Source organism: Rhincodon typus, chromosome 9, assembly GCF_021869965.1.
Source record: "Rhincodon typus isolate 14 chromosome 9, sRhiTyp1.1, whole genome shotgun sequence".
NCBI classification, from domain to species: Eukaryota; Metazoa; Chordata; class Chondrichthyes; order Orectolobiformes; family Rhincodontidae; genus Rhincodon; species Rhincodon typus.
In genome coordinates, this window is record NC_063340.1 from 3716773 (window position 1) to 3730693 (window position 13921).

The window sequence follows — 13921 nt, forward strand, 5'->3', positions numbered from 1 at the left end:
CAGATGCTGCCAAACCTGTTGCAATTTCTCAAATGTTTTCTCTTTTTAGTTCAGATGTCTCAAACTGCTCTACAAACTACAAAATACTTTCAGAGTGTGGCCACAACTTAATGGAAAGATCCCAGCAATTTATTCACATTGTGCTCCATGAATGGCAGTATGATGATGGCCAGAGAATCTGCTTTTGTGACGAGAAGGAATAAATATTGGCCAGGTTGCTGGGGAGTCTGGAGAAGGGTCTGGAAGTAGGGTCACTGGATTCAAAACTTTAACTCTCGTTTCTCTCACCACAGATGCTGCAAGGCCTGTTGAGTTTCTCCAGCAATTTCTGTTTTTGTTTCAGATTTCCAATAGCCACAGTTCTTTGGTTTATTCAGTGGGAGTCCCCTGTTCACCTTCAAAATACTGCCATGTAAGCTTTCATGTTCAGCTAAGGGGGAAGATTGGACCTCCACTCAACATTTCATCTAAAAGATGGCACCTCTGAAAGTTAAGCACTCCCTCAACTCCACACTGCCACTAGCCTAGATTTTGCTTATCAAGTCCTGGGGTTACTCACAGCCTGCCTATGCAGAGGTAAGTGTTACCAACTAAATGTTTCTTTTATTGATTTCAAATGTAACTATTTGCCCTGGAGGGATATGAACCTATGGCTTCCAGGACAGGAGCCTGGACCCTGCAAGACCAGTCTAGTGGCATTACCATGTACCAACACCTCCCAATAAAATGGGGAGGTTGGAAGATTGGAAACTTTCTAAGAGAAAGATGAGAATCGTAGCACCCCTACAGTGTGGAAGCAGGCCATTCAGCCCATCAAGTCTACACCAAGCCTCCGAGAAGCATCCCACCCCCTACACCATCCCTGTATTTCCCACCCTAGACACAATGGGCAACTTAGCATAGCCAATCCATCCTACCCTGCACATCTGTGGACTGTAGGAGGAGACCAGAGCACCTGGAGAAAACCCGTGCAGACATGGGGAGAATGTGCAAACTCCACACTGTTGCCCGAGGCTAGAATTGAAGCCAGGACCCTTGCACTGCAAGGCAGCAGTACTAATCATTGCGCCACAAAGGTATTGTTCCGCCAGGGTGACATTGGAGTAGGTCAAGGGAGGTCAGAGTAGGACAGAGAATTACAATTCTCCCAAGGTGCACTGTCACTTTGATCATATAGAAGTTGTACAAACTGATACATTCTGGCATTTCTGCACACTGTAAGATACACAATATCTTATCTCATATTGTGGTCAAAGCCAAGGAGCTTCCAAAAGTTTAAAATAAACAAAGAACTGTGGAAACTGAGTTTGGAACTATAAATACTAACTAGATTTTGAGCACGTCAGTGAAATTAATATCTAATCAGACATCAGTGACTTTACAAGTAGATTTTTGTTCAAATTTACAAAGTTAATAGAATTGATCACTGATCGAGCTCCGTTTTTGTATTCTCCACTGGTTATTACTTATCAAGATGTAGGTGTCAGCCATAGTTGTAGTTAACCTATGACTTGAGCACAAAAATCTATTATGGCACTGTAGTGCAATATTGAAGAAGTCTAGCACTGTCAGTGGTGCCATATTTCAGATGGTATGTTAACTGGAAATCTTGGCTGCTTTCCTTTGTTTAAAAACCCATCTGGTTCACTAATCTCTCTTGAGGAAGCGATTCTGCCAATCAGTATACAGCTGCCCATTAACACCACCACTTATGTGCTTTTACAAAAACTAAAAGATTCTAAAACTCTTCTTTAACAAATCCAGTGGTAACAAGAAAACTCCACAGGTTTCTTTTCTGAATGAAAGGGCTATATCAGGGGATTTGAGTGGTGTTGGGGGAGGGGAAAGGCAGGTGGGCTGAAGGACTTGCCCTCTTGAAAAATTGGTATTTCATTACCACAATTTTAAAACATTCTTATGGTGCATGCACTGTTTACCTCAGCTGACAGACTATTTGCATCACTGCCATTGAATATGCCCCTATTGATCATAGGCAGGCTTTGAAAGGATCACCGATTGTCATGAGCATTCACTGCTGAAAGGAAATGGTGTATGACGAGCTAGCATTAATGCTCCCAGCAAACACACTCACTGATTTATGTGGAGATTCTCTCCGGCTGTCCTTCCCCTTTCTTTGCCCAGCCCTGCAGATTGTGCAAATTTCATATTTGAGGGAAACATTTTCTGCAAACCCTACAACATTCCTTGTGAAAGAATGAACAGTCAGCGGACTTCTCACATTTCATCTGTAAAAACCTGAAATTCTCACAACTGAAAATGGTGGCATGGTGGCACAGTGATTAGTACAGTTGCCCTCACAGTGCCAGGGACCTGGGTTCAATTCCATCCTCAGGTGACAGCCTACGTGAAGTTTGCACATTCTCCCTGTGTCTGTGCGGGTTTCCTCACACAAAGATGTACAGGTTAGGTAGACTTGCCCATAAAAGTGTCCAAGGATGTGCAGGCTAGGTGGATCAGCCATGGGAATGACAGGGTAGGGGGATGGAGGGAGAAGCAGTGTGGACTTGATGGGCTGAATGGCCTGCTCCCACTCTACGAACTCTAAGTATCACAGTGGTTAATCTGCGTGCATTGGTGAAAACAGCCCATTTAGATAAGAAGTAAACAGAAGGGTGTGTAAAAGACAGCAGTTTCTATTCAAGTATTTAATTGTCTACCAGCCATTGTTGGGTGGAAGCAGCAAGAATGAATTAAGAAATGCTGAGGACTTCGCTCTGTTTCACACACAGGAGGGTGATATCCAGCAGAGGCTTATAAAAGAACTTCTCTGCGTTACATGCACTGATAGAACATTATGTACAATAGTGAATACTCCCAAGCAAGGCAGGGTGTGTGTCAACAAAAATATTGAGAACTGCATCACCTCAACAACGTCTGAAAGAGCCGAGGCACATGGCTACAACCCAGAAATTCCACAGTAAGCAGCAGGTGGATGAGTGTTTGTTGTAAGTCAGTTATCACAGCCAATAATCAACATTAGTGTTGGATCAAATCTTAACGTAGGTTCTGCCTTACTGATTAGTAAGATCAAGGGTTATGGGGAGAAGACAGGAGAATGGGGTTGAGAAACATATCAATTGCTTAATTCTGTTCCTATATTTTATGATCACCAGGTTTTGAGACAAGCTCAGACGACTTAGGCTACTATTAAACAGTTTATTGTTACACCGTACATGCTAAGGTTAGAGCAACATGCTCCAAGCTGCACAGGTACAGGAATGTTTATGAAGTCAGCTTTGGGATCAAAACATTTAACTGTTTCTCTTCCCACAAATGCTGCCGAATTTCTGGCATTTCTTCTTTTTATTTCAGATTCTAAACATGCACAGTAGTTTTATTTAGATTCTCCTGCTAAGTGGCTGCACAGAGGAGCTTGCAAGACAACATGGGCACCTAAATTCAAAATGATCCTGAAAACTTTGGAAAAATGTAAGCCCACCAAGCCAAATTTATATTTACTTACACTTTTCCTAGTGTCACATTCTGGGGAGCGTTTTTGTAGTGATAAATTCATGTAGACACTTACTGGTTTGCTCCTTATTACTTTGCAACATTTGCAAACCTTAAATTTTCGTCCTCTTTGGGAAAGAACAGATCAACTCCATAAAGTAGAGTGTTAGTAGGATGGCAACATAAGCATTAAGTGCAACATGAAAATAAAAAATAAAGCAAACTTCCAAAACCATAGCACTGATTATTACAAATGTTTTAAGGACAAGTACTGATTTAAAATAAAAATTTACTTGTATATAGTGAAATGCAACTGCAAACAAATTAGAAACTGAAAAGAAGTGTAGATGCTGTAAATCAGGAACAAAAATTCTGAAGAAGGGTCACCGGACCCAAAACGTTAACTCAATTTTTTCTTCAGATGCTGCCAGACCTGCAAACAAATTAGAATATTTGCCAAAGACATTCCATTCCAGTCTATAGCCTGATCAATAGATTTGTTGATTTTTAAGATAAAAGGGGTGTGTGGATAGATCAGCTGTAATCTAGTTGAATGGCAGAGTCACTCAAGTATGAATCACGGAAGGTGGGATTGCAGGTGCAGCACGTGATTAAAAAGGCAAATGGAATTTTGTCTGCCATTGCTTAAGGGATGGAGTTTAAAAACAGGGAGGCTATGCTGCAGCTGTATAGGGTCCTGGTGAGGCCACACCTGGAGTACTGTGTGCAGTTTTGGTCTCCTTACTTGAGAAGGGATATACTAGCACTGGAGGGGGTGCAGAGGAGATTCACTCGGTTGATTCCAGAGTTGAGGGTTGGATTATGAGGGGAGACTGAGTAGACTGGGCTTATACTCATTGGAATTCAGAAGATGAGGGGAGATCTTACAGAAACATAAGATTATGAAGGGAATAGATAACGTGGAGGCAGGGAGGTTGTTTCCACTAGCAGGTGAAACTAGGACTAGAGGGCGTCGCCTCAAAATAAAGGGAAGCAGATGTCGGACTGAGGTCAGGAGAAACTTGTTCACCCAAAGGGTTGTGAATCTGTGGAATTCCCTGCCCAGTGAAGCGGTTGAAGCTACCTCGCTGAATGTGTTTATGGCAAGGCTAGATAAATTTTTGAACAGTAAAGGAATTAAGGGTTATGGTGAGCGGGCAGGTAAGTGGAGCTGCGTCTCAAAGATCAGCCATGATCTTATTAAATGGCGGGGCAGGCTCGAGGGGCCAGATGGCCTACTCCTGCTCCTAGTTCTTATGAGTAGACTGGATCATACAAGGATGGCAAATTTTACTGTCCTGGCAGTAGTTAGGGTCTAGGAAGCACTGCCCTAGAGTGTGGTTGAGGCAAATTCAATCAATCCATTCAAAAGGGAATTAAACTTGAAACTTTTTTGTAAAAGAACAGATGGGCTGGGTTATGAAGTGGTGGCAGGAGAGTAGTTTTAAGTAAATTGCTCACTTGGAGAGACGATAGTGACACGATGGGCCAAACAGTCTCCTTTTGCGCTTTCCTGAATAACAACGCTACAAATTCAATCCCCAAGTTACAGTCAGCACATTTTTGGAAGATGAACTCTCCAGTATTCAGTGACATTAATCTGTCACATTTTTTAAAATGGTTGGAGGTCGCCTGTACTTGATTTGCTCATGGTGGCAGATGCTCAGCTCCTGAGCAGCTCCTCAGTGTTGGCTCCATTCTTCCAGCTGGGAAAGTGACCACCCTGCAGGAGACAGGTACTGTTTTAGTCACAGGGCTCTGCCTCTTCATGTTTTGGAGGGTCCTTTCATTGATTCACCAGTAACTATGCAGGCAGCTACAAATGAATGTTTGCACCTGGTTCCCAAAATACTTTATATAACAAGGTAGTTAGTGCTGAAAACAAATAAATGGGTAGTAATTTTTCTACCTATAATGAAACTACTCTCAAGGGTGATGCAAAATCACGAATAGCTGTACCCCCATAACATCATGTACAGGATGCAATTTCAGTTCAGTGCTGTGCTATCAGTTTGGATTGCTCACAGTGCTGACGGAATAACTTCCTAAAAACGATGTAGCTTTGAAATACTTAAGGATATTATTTAAAAAATGCTACACTATTACATAGGAACATAAACAAGTGGTAGCTGGAGTTGGTCAGTGAGCCCCTCCATTCAATATAAACATAGTTAATCTTCTACATGGATTTCGCTTTCTTATATTATCCCTTCATTCCTGTGCACTATCTCCATTTTCACTGCACTCAATGACTGAACATCCATGGCTCTGCAAGGTGGAGAATTTCAAAGATCTGCAATGTCTAAATGAAGAAATTTCTCAGTGTTATTCCTAAATAGCTGAGCCCTTCAGCTAAGACAGTGGCCTCTAGTTCCACACTCTCCAACACAGGAAACAGCATCATAGCATCTACCCTGTCAGGGTCTTTAACATTTAAATGCAGAAATTTCACAGTACAACTCTCAGAAGTAAGTTACAGAAAGGGATGGAACTCTTGGTAATGAGATAAACCAAGTGTGCCGAAATTTGAAAAAAAAAGAGGTTCGAAAAGATTCGAGTCAGTGCCCTCAAATCATTAAAATTATAGTCAAGTATAAATAATCAAAAAAATTAAAGGAATATTCACTTCAATACCCATAGGGCTACAGTATAAAGGGGAGCAAGTTTGTCTTCAAATATAAAAAGCTTTGGTTAGATTCTATCTGGAGTTCTGAATATAGTTCTGGACACTGCACATTTGAAATGAAAAAGTGATTTTGCAAAGAGTGCAAACTCACTGAAATGTTACCAGCATTTCGAGACTTGGATCATGGAGACATTACACAAATAAGGGTGTGGTCACTGTAAAGAGAAGGCTAAGCAGTGATTGATTTCAGGTTTATTAGAATAAAGGGAATGATAGGGTAGAGATTTTTTTCCAGGCCATTCAAGAGAGAAAAGTTGGAAATCACATATTTGCTCAAAAGTGAAGAAATCTCTCCCACAAAAAAAGTATGCTTGCTCACTCAATCATCCTTGAACCTGACATGACTAATCTTTATACTAGCTAAGGATAATACATAACCATAATCTTGTTGGATGCCAGGAACAGACTTGAGGGACTGAATGGCCTCTTCCTGTTTGGATGTAAAGAACTTCATTTTTGAAGGCGTCAATCAAGCTGCTGGCCACTTGTAGCAAGAAGGACACAAAAGCAGATTTTAAGGCAGTCAATTGGGTGATGATCAAGCCCATTCTAGCACACACCAAGCAAATCCAAGTCACTTCCATTAACCCACTTCTGCAGTACCACTATTATAAATGGAACCTGTTGTTTCTCAAATAAACAAATGTAAACACCCCAGAGGTCTGATACAAATCAGAACACCAAATGGCCACATTCAGGACTGTCTATGCCATTTCCGTCATCAGGAAAATATCAGATGCCTTGATGTTTCTAACCAACCTGCTCATGAGATGTTGGGACTTGAATCCAGGTCTCAGCCTAAAAGGGACATATGACATATACATTAAAACACGATCGAGTTGGTAATTAAATAAAGAGGTTTTCAGACCACAAGCTCTAGAGGGAGATGACTGTTCAAATATGTGTCACATATGAATTGCTAAAGTTTATTTTAAATAAAAGCAAGGGATTTGGGAGAAGTGAGAAAAACAAAATGCTGGAGAAACTCAGGAGGTTTGGCTCCAGCTACGGAGAGGAATAGAATCAACGTTGAGTGCGACATGACACGTGGTCAGAACCTCAGCTCTCAAAACATTAATTCTTTTTCTCTCTCTCTCCACAGATTCTGCCAGACCTGTGGAGTTTCTTGTATTCACTAAAATCAGAAATGATTTGGCTCTTTATCCAACAAAAAAGGGTTGGGGGTTGGATGAGGGTGATACCACTTAAAGCAGGGAGAGCGTACATTTCCCAGGTTGCCCGTCAAACCATCGCAGAATGTACTGAAGTACTCATATCATATTGGAAACAATCTTCCATTAAAAAAAGTAAAACATGATAATCTTAGTAATGAGATCAACTCCATACAAAAGGACATAGGTACTTTAAAAAAATTTAAAGTTTCTTTAAATTAAAAGTTGTGAATTGTCACACTTGAAGAACAATATTGCTCATGCCTGCAGTGACCAGCTTTCTTGTCAATTCAAAGAAAAATCTGATCCATTTAGATTTAGTATGTAGCTTCTTTTTTGGATTTTTAAAAACAAGAAACAGCTTTAAATGTTGTTAAACATTACTGACACCCAGTGGCATGATAGAGAAAGTTCCCAAAGTTCCTCCTCATTTATTCTGACAATGCTGATTTTTCTTTCTTGCATTTTCAATGATGGGGGGATTTGGATGGCGTTTTTGACCGTCCTTCTGGCTTTGCCTCCCACAGTGCATGTCGGACAAAGCGCGAGGCCACTCCCTTATCCAGTCTTGACGCCTTCTGATGGTCTGTTATTTCTTTCACTTTGTTCATGTAGGTTCTTATCCGCTCCTGCAATAAAATTCAGGAGAAAAAAAAAGGTGTTTTACTGAATTGGAGACATTGCTGTTAGATCAAGGAAGACTCAAGGAGGGATTACTCAAATGGATCCAACCACCCTTCTGAAGATTTATACATGTGAACAAGCACTGCATTCACTGCCCATATCGTGAGAATTGGACAGTGTTTTCCTTTCAATTATATACATTTTAAAATGAACTTCAATGTGTCTACACCATTTTAAAGTCTCTATTGCATTAAATCCAATCTAATTTTATACATATTGTCCACATGAATATCAATGTGGTAAGAGAAGGAAAGCAGAAACCCACTGTACACTTGTGTTCCTGAGGTCATGTCTTAATTTTGATCCAAATCCAAGTTATAATAAGACCATTAACTATAAATAAGGGCAAAAGCATTTCAAAAAGTATTAACTTAAGCAAAGAAAAAAACCACTTAAGCTTTGCTCACTTTACAATCATCTTAACCCTCCATTTCATTAATAATTTCCATCTTTTGTTCATTACTCTATGCACTTAATACCCCAAGTCATCTGCATGAAGAGAAGCTACAAAAAAAAAATTGATACTTCAGCATTTAACCACTTGGAGCAAGCTCAAGGCTTTTGCAAATATTCTGAGCTAGGAATTACTTCACACTGCAAAGCTGTGTGCATTTCATATTCTAAAAATTCCACTCCAGAAGTAAGAATAGTTATTCATTGCCAACAGAAACAGAGGCCAAATTTCAATTTGAATAACAAAATGCACAGACATTCCCACACCCTTCCACCCCTCCCCCAACATCTTCATGAAGATTTATGCTCCGGAACCATGAAAAGACAATGTGCACAAAAATTATCAAAAGTGTGATTTGGATAAATAATTCTTTGGGAGATAAATCAATCTCCAACATTTCCCTAAATTCCTGACTAAATTGCTTTTGTTTCTCTACCTCCGTCCCATAAATCTCCCATATCCAGCAGTGATGTGGGCAATTCAGATCAACCACAGCAATTTCAAAATCTCGGATTTTGTTACAAACACACCAAAAATCCACACCCACCTCAAGCTCAGGGGCAACCTCCACCTTCAGGAGGAAATTAAATGCCGCAAAGTTCAAAAATCACAGGGCAGAAAAAGGCCCATCACAGTTGACAAAATTAAACAAAGCCATCACAGAGCAAATCAAAAGTGGCAGCAAATCTAGTGGTGACTTTGAGGCAAACTTGACAGATGATATATAATTGTAGCTGAAACAGAGTTCCAATGAACTTCTGAACCAGCAAGAATTAGACTTCTTCAGAATTCCTGTTGTTATTTATTGTTGACTAGATACGTTATAATAGGTTAAGCTATAGTTGAACTGTTAAAGTAAAATGGACACGTTTTAGCGCGATAATCTACAACAAAACAATTTATAAATTAGTTATGCATAGCCTCTGAACACATTAGGCACAAATGGAGTGGTTCTGTCTCATCGCATAGATGCTTGAGCATTAGGTTTGGAACAGCAAAGGAATTGTTAAATTCCAGGCAGATTGGTTGTAGTTTTGACTTCAGTTCTTTTGAAAAGGAAAGAAAGTAGGATTTGAAATATTCATCAAGAGACACATTGTCTTAAAGCGATGAAAACCAGATGAAAATGTCATTTGGACAGGTCAGGACGAGCATAGCGGATGCCAAAAAAGCTTTCAGCCTAAGTGCTGAACTAGATACTTTACAGTGAGGAAATAAATATACGAGGGAGTGAGAAAGTTGCATCTGGAATAAGTAGTAATTATGGCTTATGTTGTACCAGTAAATCATTCACAGCATGGTTTTCATCTTACGAAGGGCATCAAGAATTAAGAAACTGAGATGAGCAAACTGTTCCAAAGTTTCACTTGAAAATTAGGAATAACTGTGCAAAATGCTGAAGCTGCCACAGATTCTATAAGTCTTCCTTGTTCTATTTATCTTATCTGCCTCACCCTCAGGGAGCTACACTCTCAAAACACAGACAAAAAAACATTTCATGACAACTCTGGTTGAAATTTTGAAACACCTGGCAGGCTTAAATTACACAGTCATTACAAAAATTTAAAAAAAAAGAGTGAATTTTTGAATTTATGATGTCAAGTGTCCAAAAAAGTCTTTTCCCCCCTCTAACAAAGTTTCTTAAATAAGTGATTTTTTTTGAACTCTGCTACTTAGTCTACTCCATATTTTTGGACAGTGTATATGAATTATTTCAAATATCAATGTGAAACTCCCAAATATTACATTGAACATCTATCCTTGCTCCATTTTTGTATATTAGTTTAACAGGAGAAAGGTAAACCCATAAAATTGTTTTCTATCATGAAAAGCAGACAGACATTGTCACTTTTCCAACATCATTAACACGCAACTCATTTTTAAAAACTTCATTCAACGAAACGCGAGCACCACTGGCTAGACCAGTATTTATTGCCCTTCCCTAACTACCCTCAGGTATGTGGTGGTGGTGAGCCACATTCTTGAACCACTGTAGTCCTTGGGGTGTAGAATTGTCCCGAATGCTGTTCTGAAGGGAGTTTACTGCATTTGTTCCTCCTACGTATAGCACTTTATACTTACAAGCATCGACCTTCATCTACTAAAGCAGATATCTTGGCTCATCCATTTTGTATTTTTTGATCTACTGCTCCAAATTTTAATAATTCTGTTTCATATGCATAACAAGGAAAGTTAACAAAAAAAGGGAACCAGTACTTGTAATGTATTTGGATTTTAAGATGGCATTTGATAAGGTGCCATGTAACAGGGATTGCACAAGACAAGAACTCAAAATATTGGGCATAATCATGGATTGAGGACTGGTTAACACTCAAGATCAGTGGGCCATTTTCAGGTCAGAAAGACATAACTAGTGGAGTACCACAAAGATCAGCCCTAGTGTCTCATATATCTATGTTAAATGACTTTGGAGGTGTAATATCTCCAAATTTGCTTACAATAGAAAAATAGGTGGGAAGGCATATTTTGATGAGGACGTAAGGAATGTATAAGGGGATATAAATGGGTCTTTTGAGCAGGCAAAAATTTGGCAGATGGAGTTTAATCTAGGAAAGTGAGGGGTCATGCACTTTGGTAAGAAGAATCAAAACATAGATTATATAAATGGAGAGACACTAAAAATGCCGAGGGTTGTCTGGGTGTTCTTGTGCATTAAACACAGTTAGCATGGAGCTGCAGCAAGTAATTAAGGAGGCAAATGGAATTTTAGCTAGGAGTTTGGAGTTGAAAAATAGACAAGTCTTGTTACAACTGTGTGTTGGTGAGGCTGCATTTGGAACACTGTGCACAGTTTGGGTCTCTGTTTTAAAAAGGATATACTGGCATTGGAACCAGTTCAAAAAGAGATCCCCAGGGATCAGCCTAGTGATGAAGAGGTTCGCTAATCGAGAACAGCTAACAAGGCTGTACTTTTATTCATTAGAGTTCAGAAGAGTGAAGGGAATCCTATTGAAACATACAAAATCCTGAGGAGGTTTGACAGGGACGCTGCTGAGATGATGTTACTGTTAGTGAGGGAATCTTGAACTAGGGAACATAGCTATAGAGTTAGAGGTCACTCATTTAAAACTGAGATGCAAAAGAATTTCTTCTCCCAGGTGGTAATGAATGTCTGAAATTCACTATCCCAGAGAGTTGTGGAAGCTAGATCACGGAAAGTATTTCAAGAGGAGGTAGACGATTTTTTTGAAATCTCAAGGTGGTGAGGACTATGAGGAGCTGGCATGAAAGAAATTGAGGCCTGGGCCATGATCATATGGAATGTGGAGGCAGGCTTAAGGGCTGAATGGCCATACCATGTTCCTATTTGACTAGTTTACATTGACTTCAATTCAGGAATTTAAGAATGTAAACCAAAGGTTTGATCTAATGTTGATCTGAAACACTACTCAAAACTCACAAATATAACCACCCAGGTATTATTTTTTAAATGATTAAATTAATTTCCAAGATATATCCTCAATCCTTAGGTTTTGAGTTAGCCATAGCCCACCACTGCAAACACTGTTAAATGCCTTTCTGAAGTCTAGGTACAAATAAAATGATTACCACAGATCACTTATTGCTGGTCTGCAGGTCGATAACCTTTCTTCTGGATTGTTCAATGATACCTCTGCTTCTCACTCCACAGACACTTCCAGACCTGCTACTTTTCTTTATATAACAAAAAACAAACCGCTTTTCAGCTTCTGCAGTATTTTGCTTTTGACAAGATTTTATTAACCAGGAGCACAGTAACCAGTGTGTGCCAGGATACCTGCTGTCAGCAATAATTGGATGGTTTGAACTAAAGCTATAGTTTGTTTCTGTGGCCTTTTACTTCCTCCATGCAAATGCCTCTGACTTGGAGTCATTGCTTGGCAAGTTCAGAAGGCATTGGTAGTTTTACAATCTCTAGACAAGCAAAATTGGCATTCAAACCAGAACACAAACATGGCTCCAGCTACAAATTTCAGAACTTCATTTGACAAGGGGAAAGAGAGTCAGAGGTATTACATGGAGAAAGTAAAAGGCCACAGAAACAAACCATAGCTTTAGTTCAAACCATCCCATTATTGCTAACAGCAGGTACCCTGGCACATGCTGGTCACTGTGCTCCTGGTTAATAACCAAAAATATGTACTCTGAGGAATTAGAGACTGTGCCTTAATCCTCACCACCCTAAATCTTAATCTGTAGCAGATTAACAGGATGCAACTAGAAATAAATCTAGTTTAGATCAATATGAAGCCAATGTAATATGCAATATATCCAGAATTTCTAAAGCAATAAAATGCATTGGAAGAATACTATTCACCTTATTATCATATACCTCATGACAGCAAAGAGCTGATGCTTCGAGCAGAACAGCACAATAGCACTGCCTCATGAAACTGACATTAGAGCTTCATGCAGATAGGGGCATCCTACTCTTGCAAAGGTGAATACTTGAACACACTAGCATCGTTTAGTCCAGTTTCTCTTTATACGTAACAAGTACGTTTAGAATTTTGTTACATTAATAACTCGTCCATAAACCTAAAGTTTCAGTCACTTGCAAATGAGGTCCAACCTACACAATGATTGGTAGATTGAGAAGACTACTTGCAAAGTCCTCCTCCTTTCCTCAGCAAGTGGTTTGTTACTTTAAAAAACATTAGTATGAATAACACCTAGCTCCTTACTGATATTTACTTATTCTCCATAATTTAAAATGGTATGGTGGCAGAGTAGTAATTTTACTGTTATAGTAATCCAGAGACCCAAGTTAATGCTCTGGGGAAACAGGGTCAAATCCTAGCAGGGTGCAATTTGAATTTAATAAGTCAGAATTAAAAGCTAGTCTCAGACATGGTGACCTTGAAACCATTGTGGAATGTTGTAAAAACCCATCTAGCTCACTTGTGTTTTAGGGAAGGAAATCTGACATCCTTATATGATCTGGCCTGCCTGTGACTCCAGACCCACAGCAATGTGGTTGACTTTTAGCTGCCCTCTGAAATGGCTGAGCAAACCACTCAATTCAATTGAAATTAGTGACGGACAACAAACGCCAGCCCTGCCATGGCACCCAGACCCCAAAGAACAGAAAAATGCTGTTTACCATAAGAAATCATAGCAAACAAAAAAAGAGAAAGCTGCTCAAAAATATTAGATTGTGCTGTACAGAATTTCCAATTTAAAAATGAAGTGCTAGCCTTGATTTTGTTGGATAAATCTCACTGAAAACTGCTGACTTCACAAGTTGGATAAGAATCGGACTTATTTGACTGAAGAGCTGGCGAGAGCTGGATGAACACAGCAGGCCAAGCAGAATCAGAGGAGCAGGAAGGCTGACGTTTCTGGTCTAGACCCTTCTTCAGAAATGGGGGAGGGGAAGGGGATTCTGAAATAAATAGGGAGAGAGGGGGAGGCGGATAGAAGATGGATAAAGGAGAAGATAGGTGGAGAGGA

At 39.7% G+C, this 13921-nt stretch overlaps 1 protein-coding gene across 1 annotated transcript in view; it reads right to left on the minus strand.

The window, feature by feature from the left end:
• Positions 1 to 6337: 6337 nt before the first annotated feature.
• The window catches only part of c1d (C1D nuclear receptor corepressor), a 21057-nt gene continuing 13473 nt past the window's right edge, over positions 6338 to 13921 (minus strand). Inside the window, exon 4 of the mRNA XM_020530128.2 lies at positions 6338 to 7958. Coding sequence (XP_020385717.1) covers positions 7797 to 7958 — 162 coding nt within the window. The 3' untranslated portion in view covers positions 6338 to 7796. The remainder of the gene's footprint in view (positions 7959 to 13921) is intronic.